General features: G+C 36.9%; 1 protein-coding gene across 1 annotated transcript; it reads left to right on the plus strand.

The window, feature by feature from the left end:
* Window positions 1-9198: 9198 nt before the first annotated feature.
* On the plus strand, window positions 9199-10302 carry LOC306760127 (ATP-sensitive inward rectifier potassium channel 1-like; the record flags this gene model as incomplete). Its single annotated transcript, XM_079245918.1, has 1 exon — window positions 9199-10302. The coding sequence occupies one exon, from the start codon at window positions 9199-9201 to the stop codon at window positions 10300-10302; it is 1104 nt and encodes a 367-aa protein (XP_079102044.1).
* Window positions 10303-12558: the final 2256 nt, after the last annotated feature.

Below are 12558 nucleotides of genomic sequence, written 5' to 3' on the forward strand. Positions count from 1 at the left end.
ACCTCTGATTGATCCTCCTCGTCAGAGCTTATGACACAGCAATAAACTGCATTATTACAGTCATCTGACAGCTAAAACAAACTTCACTACTAATATATTGTATAGAAAGATGAGACTCTGACTAGTAGATTATCTAGCAGAAACTCTGAAGCTTATTAAAGCTTTAATATACGCTAAAAAAAGAAAACTGGTCAACTCTTCTACTTTGCATTTAGACATATATGGAAAGCTGAGCATTACTCATGCTTAGAAATGTAGAAATACATGAAGAGTTTGTTTATGTTAACAAAGGAAATTGTTCCAATGATTAAAGTTTGATTAATTTAAAGTTGGACCAACAAGCTCAAACACTATATGAGGTATGTTTAATATTACAAGCAGGATAAAGTGATACTCAGGACTGATCAAACATGACATTCTGGAAATAACATGAGGTTTCTGGAGCATAGCAACAATAATTTTTCACTCCTTCGTTTTTGTATTTGCGCAGCCTTGTTTGAAGTGAAGCTCAGCTTCAGGGGACGAATACATCTATTAATGTTTAAATAATGAATTGTGTGAGTCTGAAAATCTGCAGCACGCTACTGCAACTGTTATGCATAATTTAAACATACCTTAACACATTGTTTTCATTTGTACAAAAAAGGAGCAGAATAGCCTAGTAAAAAATCCTACAATGAAACACTGTGAAATCCCTGCTAGACAGCACCATTTACTTTGAAACACTTAACAATTACTAGATGAAGTATGTTTAACATTACAAGCAGGATAAAGTGGTTTTCATTGGCTGATATGATAGATGCTATAACAAGATAGCCAAGTGTAGCTCTCTGGAATTGTAAATCACATTAAATGTAAAATTCTACAGCGTTGTAACTTTATTGCTGCTGCTTGTGCCTTCGTGTGCATGCAAAGATATGGAACAGAGGCTGTGCAGCTTCACTGGTCTCACAGTTTATTTCAATTACAATGATCTTGTCAATAGTTTGATTTCATTCAGTTCCACAATGTGTCATAATGCGTCTCTGTGTTTTGGATTGGTTTTATCTATCACTACACATTGCTACCTTTTTTTAAAATTCATGAATATAAGCAGTCAGATAACTATGAACTCCTTTTTTAACTTTGAAATTTAATTCCAAAATCAATCTGAATGTCCTGAATATGACAAACATTGTAAACATTCAAGCAATAATGCCATTTTCAACTTGACAACTTTATTGTTCCATTGCTGGAAAAAAAAACAAACATTACTGTTCATGACACAACTTATGACCAATTATGTTTTGCTGCTACATCAATGCAGAATTATGTACTTCTGCATCAAAATGCATCATAAAAATAATTAAATGAAACACCCCTAATATGTAAGAGGGGGGGCATGGTCCAATAAACCTATTTATGCTGAACTCATACATGCACCAGTATTTCCCAGTGTTCCTTTAAATACCACTACCCTACATGTCTTTGATGCGTTTTTGGTCCAACACACCTAATTCAGATTTAGAAACTTCCTCATCAAGTTCTTTGCAAGCCCGTTAATGAGCCATTCATTTAATTAATTTGTGTTAAATTAGGGACACCTCTGAAACATGCAAAGCAGAAGTACTTGAGGCCCTGGACTGGGAAACACTTCTCCACAGTGGTTTCCATATTCTGTTATTCCACAGAATCTGACAGATCCTGACATGAGTTGACACAGTGACACTATCTGGATGAGAGAGGTAAAACAGGTCACTATTACTGTGTGCTGCTTTGTTCTTCAGAGTAAATCAAATCTGCTCCACTTTCTGAGATAATGCTGTGATAACATGTTTTCAACCACCAGAGTGGGTTAGTTTCTATTAGTTTCCAAACTATTTTTCATCATATTACCGCTCACATTAGCAGCTAACTCTAAGGCTGTTGCCGTGGCTCCTTTCAACTGAAATGATGTCACCGTGCACCCGCGCAACAGAACAACCCAAGTCATTAAAAGTCACATCTCCTCCAGAACAGGTTTATACTTCATCCTTTTATCATGAAACTAAACAGTCTGATGTTATTTATCTGATTTACATGATGGCATGTCATAACGGCTCTCCATGCGCATTGCTCACACACGTAGCCCACCCCCATACACCTGAGCGCACAAACATGTGATCCCAGCAGAAAACACACCAACCAGCTGAAAATCAGAGAAATATATGAGATCCCTTCTGCGAGAAGTGTTTCTCCTGTTCCATATGAACGTTACAGGAATAAACACAGCTCAACATTGTGAACCTGCCCTCACTGTCGTAACTTTTGAGTCGTATTACAGATCAAAATGGATCCAACATTCGTTCTAGGTTTTATTATCTTCCACATGTCTGAGACTGAGATCTAGACTAATTATACTGACTCCACAAGCAAAGACTCCAGTCTTTATCATTTTAAAAAATGGGACTTTTTATTTTTTTTTGTTCCAAATGCTAGAAATGGTGGGAAAACACTGTGTTGTTATTGTATTTGAAAGGTGCATGTGGATACATCATATTAGATATATTGGATCCCCTTGTTATAAAAATAGTCACCTAAGACTGTTTAATATTCAAGAAAAAAAAAGCTGTTGTTGCACGATTAGCTGCAACCTAATCGATAGTGAATCAAATCGGATTTCATTTAAATTTATGCAAAATAGGTGGTGTAAACTGAATTTATTCAGAAAATGACTGCTGATACCCAGCCCTAGCAACAGACTTCTGCCTCCCTGGTAAGGGACTCATGCTCGAGTTCAACCTTAAACCTGTTGGTTTTGTTGGGGCGATTTTTTGTTGTTTCTGTTTTGAGTTTCAAATCCAAAGTTAACTTGTGTGTGAGTGTTCAAGTTCTTACAGTTTAATGCATGACTTTTATTGTCATGTTTTGCATTTCTAAGTTTGGTAGATTCAGTCATTTCATAATTTAGTAAATCAATTCTACAAAAATATAAAGCTTTCACTTATAAACTCCAAAATGCATTCCCTTACAGTCGGTGTCCATTTGACACCTTTAGCCGCCGGCTATAGGCTTCTGTCCTGCATATGCAAACCACTGGTGCAGTCCATAAGTGTCAAAACATGTTGACATCCAGGCCTTAGAGCTATGTCTTCCTCTAATGGCTGGCTGAACTGCTGACAAGTAGTGTCACAACTGAGAGGCAAAGTCTTGTAACCTGTCGTCCCTGTAGGCTAAAAGATTTCGAGATTGCTTCAACTGCAGGACACATATGCAACAGGTTTGATATGCAACTTTAAAGACGTCTCTTTGACAGTCCTATGTTTTACTATGCATAGAGATCACATTAAGCCACTACATACCACATGCTTTGTACATTAACACAAGGAGAATTTTTGTTTTTGAAGAAAATTCACTCTAGCAAGACAAAGAATAATGAGGTGGCCTTATGAAAGGATATGGAACTCAAACTGAAAATGTGTGAAATGGGATTCACTGTCAGGACAGTGTCCAAACAGTTGCTGTAACCACTCAAATGGAACAATATACATGTCCCCTTGTGGACTTAGTGACTATGTGCCATACATGAGTGAATTAAAGCTAATTTCTGACATGTTCTTGACAGAGGGGGTGAGGGGAAAAAAGTCATAACAAGGGATTTTAAAAGAGATTTTATATTTCCGTTCCACTTCACTGACTTTATTATTCAGGGTATGCAGCTGCTTAATCAAGCTGAAGTCCTTAGAGTCGAGGAGGTATGGCAGCAAAATAGCATCATAATTTGACCTGAGAATATTGGGTGAAAGATGAAAAGTACATATGTTGTGCGAGGAATGCATCCAAATTGCTGATTTGTCCAGTGAGAAGAAACAGAATTTCATGAATCTTTCTTTTTGCACATTTTCCAATAACTGGATCCACCTTGTAGAAGAAAACAGTAACAGATAAGTCAGAGGTCTCTGAAGTCTAAGCAGACTGTTCTTTTCAAGTGCATTTCATGGTTTTCAGCTTTTTGAACAGAACCTTAATTAGTTGTGATGAAGACCCCGCAGGTTTTAGGAGGGAAAAAATTTAGTCTTCTAGTGGTAAATTCTAATAACCCTGCCTGCTTGGCAGGTCTGTGTTCTCATTCAAGCCCAACAGCCATCATCTTCGCCTTTTACTGGCATGCACATCATATCTTAAAGTATCAATGATGGATCTACCGATTTTAAGGCCAGTATCTTGTTTGTCTTCTCTTCATGCCTTCAATTTTGTCTTACAGTCCCAGTTGACTTGCATGAGTGCTTGCAAAAACAAAGGCAGAAAAAAAAAGTTCCTTCAAGAAGTGCTTTGAACCTTTTTTTTCTTGGCTTTATCACAACAGGCAAATGCCTTACAAGCACGCTGCACAGCTTGGAATTGTAGTGCTTGGCATTTAGCACTCTGCCATTTTTATTCAGGGACTGATGGATGTGGAATATGAATGCTCAGTGACACAATGACCCAGCTCAATGATACAGCTCTGTCAGCTCTTGTTTTCTGCTCCCATATGCACACACAGGATCAACTGTGAAATCAGCATTTCCAAGGTTTATATCTAATGCTTTCATTTGAAACTTTAGTAAATATTAAAATCTTTTGAGTTAAGCACAAAGCACAAAAAAGGAGCACCAAAACATGAGGAGCTTTAATTCTATTGTCATCAATATCAATTGAAATAATAATAATTATTTTTTGATACAAGCATATTTCACAAGTATCTGTGATTTTTTTCTCAGTAATCCACTTTTTTAAAACATTTTTGATTTAAAGATGTAATGTAAACAGAGTTACTGTAATGGATGAGTGATTGGGTCCACATAGTGTATGTGAATTCTTGAGATAATGGTGCAAATCAGTGCCTGAGGAACAGAAACCACATTACAAAAAAAGAAAATCCAGGATATGAATGTAAAAAAGTCATGACAACCTGCTGAATGTTTCATAACTTCAAAGGAAGGTCTTGGTTAATTGTTAACAGGCCGCAAAAAGGATCTTTCTCTTGGATTTCACTGCAAAGGAAGTGTTGTCAATTCAAATCATCAACTGGACGACTAATGGAAACAGTCGTGGAGCAGCCTTTCTCTGCCTACTGGGACTGTGTCTTTTGGGGAATAAAATGCAAGAACTGACTTATTACAGATAACCAGGCAAGAGTTTTTAGCAAATTAAATATGACAAATAGATCTATACAACCTTTTTAAAGTCTATGCAAGCGGCAGCAGGGTCTCTGTGTCACTCACTCATACTGGTTGTTTGATAAGACGTCCTTATCCATCTCAGACATGTTGGTCCGACCAAAACAAAAGATAAGCCCCCACCTCTGAAAACATGTTGGCTAATCAGGAAGTTGCCAATGAAGAAAGAGCTTCAGGAAGTCCAAAAAATTATGTGTCTTCAAAATGTGCTGTGATGTCTTTGTTCCTCAGTACAGGAGGTGATTGTATATACTGTATATTTAAATGCAAACCACATCAACTTTAAAATAGATCATACAAGTAAAAAGGGTAAAACAGATTAGGGTTTTTGGACTTCTTAGACATGTGCAAAGGCTATTATCATGTTAATATTATTATAAATTCTTTATTATTATTCTTTTTTGTAAAAATAACAAATGCTGTCATCAGCATATATTTGTTGTGATATGGACAGTTTATAATTATTACAGATTACACAACATGCAATATTTACTTAATTTTACCAACTGACTTTAACTTTCTTTGTTTCTTAATTAAGTTTGAATTTTTGTCAACTGGAATGTCTATAATATCTTCACAAAAATTAACAAATGTCATCCATTCAAGGACAATTTCTCACCAAACCCCCTTCTGAAAAGCATCTGTTTCTGAAACTCCAAGATTAAATTCAGAAGAAAAAGAAAAGCAAGTTTGAATTATTGTTAATAATTTTCATTTTCATCCAAAACAAATTATGTTTATTGACATGAAAAGAAAAAAGTTGCAAAATTGAGGTTAATCAACGTTTTCCTGACTCTTTGTGTTTTTTCTAACTATTCAACAGTGTTAAATAACACCCTGCTGAGAGACAGAAACTCAACCTTCATCATGTGAATGTGCCAATTCATGCAGAGAGAAACTCGTTGTTTCTTATCACAACACTTGTGTGTGGATTGCACAAACATGTATGCATAAACAATGACATGAGTTGGCAGTAGAGGTGCAAATGTCAACATCTGTTGATATGCCTTGTGCAGTGGTTGCTGCCCTGGAGTCCATGGATGCCCAACAAGCACAGGGTGTCCCTCAGGCTTTGACTGTTCAGAGCCAGTGTGATTTAAATGAAGGTCATGTCAACACGGAAGTGAGTTTAGGTGTATTGGCTTAAGGTTTTATCACTTTTGTACATCATTCTCATGAAACTAGTGTTTTGGAAGCCCAAAATACCAATTTTGCATTATTTCATTAATGAGATATGTCTGACAAAATCCACAGAGCAGATCAGTTGCCCTTACAAAAAAAGGGCAACTGATCAGTATATATATATATATATATATATATATATATATATATATATATATATATATATATATATATATATATATATATATATCACATTTAATCGCAAAGTGAAATTTGCCCTAAAAAGCAACATTTTTTTAATTTAATTAGATAATAAGTGCAAGCCAAATAACAGTATAAGGGATTGATATAGTAAACCCAAATTCTATTTATGTCAGGACATAACTTTGAAACAGTAAAAAGAAAGAGAAAACATTCCTGTCCAAAATTGTTCAGACTCAAAGTTAAATTGTCATTTCAAATTCTTTAACTAATAGCTGCAGCTCCCGTTACTATATAATCAAGATTCTTCAATATCTTACAGTAATTTTAACTTAATAAATGTTTTCATCTACACTCTTCAACAATAGACATTAATATCTGACAGTAAATCAGGACAAATTAAACAGCGTCAACTTCCGTCTGATCTCACAGTTGAGATGATCTACTATGGGTTATATTTCATCTCCATATTATCTAAAAATGTTGTTAAACAATCATTACTTTTACATATTTCACTGTGAAAAATGTCACTCCTGAGATGCACTGTGAAAGCACCATCAGTCGTATGTAGTCTTGTCCCCTTCAGCTGCTAAACAGTCAGTGTATCCCTCAGTACGCGGAAGGTTTATTTGCTTTGTTTGAAATGAAATGAATAAACATATGTATAATCGACAAATAGATATGTACAGTAAAGTACATTTAAAAATAAAATTTGTGAAATACTAATTGTACTTGCTTTACATGAACAGAAAAGTTGTGGATGAAAACCTTGTCATGTCTGCTTTAAAAATTATATATTGTGGCAGCTCCTGAAATGAACATGACATGCAGAATTTTTCACTGTTTTGTTGGGAACAATAGAGTTGAAAAATGAATCCCAAAACAATTTACAACTTTTTCTCCCCCAGCACTCAAACATCTGCTGCGGTTGAATTGATTTGGTTTCTGAAAAACCCATGAGAGCTATCTATTTGAAATCTTTGTTCTGTTTCACCATCTTAGCAGCTTCTTTTGTCTCCCTACTCCCCTAATCTATGGGGAAAAATCTGGTGATAGAATTAAGATGAACCAGGATGAAAAGATTTTTTTTACCAATACATTACATACAGGCTTTACGTGCACATCCAACATTTGCTCAGCTGACTCCTCCAGCGTTGGTACGACTACACAAAAGCAGCAATTCAAACAAGCAACAACTGTCTCTGAGTTCAAAGCAACTCCTGTGACACGGCAGACTGTTGAGGTCAGCTTGGAAGTTGCTGCCAGGCTTTTGTGGACAAAACACAGTTTTAGAGCCAAGAAAATGGTACGTGTCTGAGCGCGAGTGAAGAGAAGTAATTGATTTGGAGGTGGGCGTTAACATCACCTGGATGATGCAAGCATACTGAGACAGGATGGTATAAATACACGCGGGTGCTGGTCAACAGGCATATGGACAGAGACACACCTCAACTGTCTCATACAGCTGCAAAGAAAAAAACGAGAAGCGGTCTCAACAACCTGGATATTTCGTGAACAACTTTTCCATTTGGTGAGTTCAGAGGAAAAAAATATTCATGTTAATTTTATTCAATTTAATTTCTGTACTCTTGTAGTAGTTAAGGCAACATGAGTACTTCATTGTTTGCTATCCAACTGGAGTTATTTGTAATGCCATGAACTTTGAATGAGCTGCCAGTCCGAGCGCAGTATTAAGTCTAAATTAAATCCTCTCACAGTACATAGGTTTCTGTGGTTCAAATAACTTAGATACATTCCAGCCTAATTTTGGTTTGTGTAATCACAGCAAGATACCTCAATTTGTACTACTATGTATTTTAGTAGTATTACCAAAAGGTCCCTGCATGAATATTGTATGATATTTACATGAATGGTTCAGGCTTCCCTTGATTCTAGACATTTAGCATGATTTATAATACATGTAATAAAACCGAGTAAATACCCAAAATTCCCTTGATGCTGCATGATAACACGGCATTTTAAAGAATTTATTGTTAAAGGGCACCTAATGGGTCTCCTTACAGATTATTAAGGCTTGCAAACAAGCAGCAGAGTGTAATTAAATAAGTTCTTTTGTCAGGATCCCAAGCTGTGATATTTGAGCACTGCAAATAAAAAGCTAAACTCACTGGGCTGGTCGTTTTGTTCTACTTCACACTTGCTAACAAGCGCGATGGGATCCAAATGGTTGTTTGCATGACTTGGCAAGAACAGGGGACATATTTATTTGGAAACCTCCCCACTGCCACTACTGCCAGTAACCATCCATCCATCAGGCAGCACACTTATGAAAAGTGTGGTACCGAATAGAGCTGCCTTGGTCAAATTATGTTAATGCCACGTTTAGCCGTGCTGTTTTGGAAAAGTTGCACAACAGAAAAATGATCCTCGAGGTGAGACATATACATTAGGACAAAGATTATTAGGTGTGACTCTTTTAGTGGAAACTTTTGTTTCTAATTAACTTCAGGTCTTAGCTGCGGTGCTGCATCAACAGCAGCGTGACAGAGAAGCTTAAATGTGAGAGTACTTGCAGTTTAATAAAGACTTATTTCCTATTATTTATGCACTCAGTACCAAGGTTTAAATGTTTTCACATGAGATTTAGATTATCATGTTTAACTTTCATGCTGTTATATTCATTCAGTGTCCATTAACTTATTTTTTTGTCTCATAGGTTGGTGACTCAGAGAAAAAGATGAGCTCCTTTAACAAACGCTTCCAGGACTATTTAGCGGAGAGAAAACGCCACAGAACCAGACTGGTGACCAAAGACGGCCGTTGTAACGTTGAATATGGAAACATCAAGTACACCAATCACTTTGCTTTCCTTGCTGACTTCTGGACCACTTTTGTGGAAATCCGGTGGCGTTTTGTCCTCTTTTTTTTCACCGCCTCTTTCACCCTCAGCTGGTTCATTTTTGGTCTGCTGTGGTACTGCATTGCCCGAAATAATGGAGACTTGACATGGCAAAATCCCCTTCCAGATCACACTCCATGCGTTGACAATGTTTCAGGACTCACGACAGCCTTCCTCTACTCGCTTGAAACCCAAACCACAATTGGTTATGGAGGGCGAGCACTCACGCCTCTGTGTCCAGGTGCTGTGGCCCTCCTTATCATCCAGTCCCTCCTTGGAGCAGTCATTAACTGCTTCATGTGTGGAGTCATTCTTTACAAGATATCCTTGCCTAAAAAGAGGGCTAAAACCATCACATTTAGCGATATGGCTGTCATCAGCCCCAAAAATGGCTCTCTTTGCCTGTCAATCAGAGTGGCCAACCTGCGAAAAACTCTGATGATTGGAAGCCAAATCTACGGCAAGCTGCTTAGAACCACGACTACACCAGAGGGGGAGACGATCATCATGAATCAGGTGAACATTGACTTCATGGTGGATGCTGGGAAGGACACGCTCTTCTTCGTGTGTCCTCTCACCTTGTATCACATCATTGACAAAACCAGTCCCTTTTTTGAGATGGCAGTGGACACGGTACACAAACAACAGTTTGAACTGGTGGTGTTTTTGGATGGGACAGCAGAGTCCACAAGCTCTACCTGCCAAGTACGGACCTCCTACATTCCTCAGGAGATCATGTGGGGCTACAACTTCCTGCCCATCATCTCCAGGAGCAAAGAGGGCAAGTACCGAGTGGATTTTTCCAACTTCTCCAAAGTGGTTCCAGTAGCAACAGCACATTGTGCCTACTGTTACCACAACATCAAGGGTCATCATCTCCACTCCATAGATGGACACAACAACCATGGCTTTGAAGTGATTGATATTGATAGTCCTCACTAAGATGTGAGACTTTGACTGTCAAAAAAGTTCAGAAACTGAAACTGGTAGCTTTGCATCTCTGTAAAGGACCCCTCAGGGACAGACGTGTGCAGGGGGCAGCCGGGAGGCATACAGCACAATTTTCAGTGTTTAAATAGGAAGCAAAGAAACCTACTCGTTTGTTGTTCCTTTGTGTTTAACACAGAAGAAAATTTGAGGGGTTAGGGCAGTCATGGAGAGCTTTGTATATATTTGTATGTAAAAGCAGAATTTTTTTTTTTTTTTAGAAAAGGCTATTAATATCAAGTCTCAAATTAAGAATAATAATAACAATTTAAAGATCTTTTCTGTCATAGTGAGAAAGAAATAATAAGAAGAAACACAAACAGGCTAGTTTTCAGTGGTTTTTGCCTTAAGGGACTTGAAATGAATGTTTCACTATTTGTTTTTAAGATATTTCTTACTTTTTTAAGGTCTAGATATATTTTCTTATTTCAGGAAATATTACTAAGTGTAAGCATGTCACTGCATGGACGGATAATTTCACTTAATTACAGTTCAAATTTCTCAATTTCTTTTGACACATGATAAACCAGCTTATTTTTGCAATGTGATTCGTAGGTGTTACTAAAATCTCCTACACTACTCTTTTAAAACAGCATTTAAATAGATGTGGTTTCTTACTGAATGAAAATATTATGAGAGAAAACTCTCAGGGGACGTTTATGTGGCAGCAACAGCCCTATCTGTTGTATGGTGTTCAGTTGTATTAGTCTTTTTTTATTTGATCTCAGGAATAAAATCCATGAAATAAAAGCTATTTTTGCATTCAACCAAGGTGTCTGTGCTTTACTATGCATATAACACAACCAAATTACCATATTAGGACTGTGACCAAAAAGGTCAAAGCAACATATACGGCAGGTGCCAACCCTTATAGTGACTTAAAATCTGTAAACAACGAGAAGTTGTGACAACAAACAGGAACACAAACACAGCCCAGTAGTAGTGGATGGGAGCTGAAAACTAAGAGGATGCTGCTCATTATTTGGGCTGGAGCTCCTGAACATAAAACATGAACATGAAACCAGAACTCTCTATTCATGAAATGAGAGCAAATATGCTCATTGAATCCACAATAATGATCTCTCCCAGATCATAAAACAGATCCCATCCAAACCCCACTCACAGAGATCTGCACTCAGGAAGTTACCGGTACTAGAAAAAGCCATATCCATCACACCGGACCTCACACATCTCTCTGCACCCATCCCTCCAACTTCTACAATCAGGTAGCCGCAACAATGAACCACTGTTCTGGAAAAAAACAAATTTTAAAATTTTAAAAAAAAAAAAAAAAAGCTTTATTTCCCACTGCTGTCAGTACTCTCAACAGTTTGAAATAACATTTTTATTTATTTTTCTGTTGTGGTTTTTGGCACCTGTCAGTATATATACCAGTGATCCATTTTCTGACATGACATCACATAACTAAAACAATAACTTAGGAACCGACCAACCCTGACTGGACCAAGACCAGAAACGAAAGACTAACCAAACAAAAACCCCTTAACCTGTTAAATCATATAGAGATGGCTTAAATGCAGAGATAAATTTCACAATTAAAATTAATGAAATGAAAAGAGTTACATTACTTATTATTAGAAAATATTATTTTATGTTAAAATTACAACAAAAGTGTAGTAATAAGGGTGTTACATTAATATAAGCATATCAGCGACTGCATTTGTCATTTGGTTAATTCAAGCCATGCTGCAGTTTCTTAAGTTTTCAAACTATACAAAATGATTTGCATCTTACAGTAAAAAAAAAAAACCTAATATGTAACTAATAAAAACTAAACTTTATCAGAGGATGATTGGTTTAAAGTCTAAGTGGTCTTAGCGTTGCCACCAGCAGAGGTAGAAATGTATTTTTTATCAGCAGAATCTGTCCATTTGTCTCTTTGGTGCATCGGGGTCCTGTTTACACCACAAGTCTGAGAAGGTAAAATACAGGTTTTGTTGCTTCGGGCCTCTTGTTTACATGCTAACAGAGTTTTGGTGGATAAAACTACAAAGATTTGACAACAGCCTCCAGACAGATTTTCTTACAAAGCAAGGTGAGTGCTGTCATTGAAAACTAGAAGTGGAATCTTTTCTTGCACTTGAGCACGCAGACCATGCTTACTCCTAGAAAAGCACAACGATAATGACTTTCTGCCGTGTTATGTTTGAACTGCTGCATCTTTTTTTTAAAAATTTATTTGGTCTGTTG

This window comes from Telmatherina bonti (assembly GCF_933228915.1).
Source record: "Telmatherina bonti genome assembly, chromosome: 9".
Classification (NCBI taxonomy): domain Eukaryota; kingdom Metazoa; phylum Chordata; class Actinopteri; order Atheriniformes; family Telmatherinidae; genus Telmatherina; species Telmatherina bonti.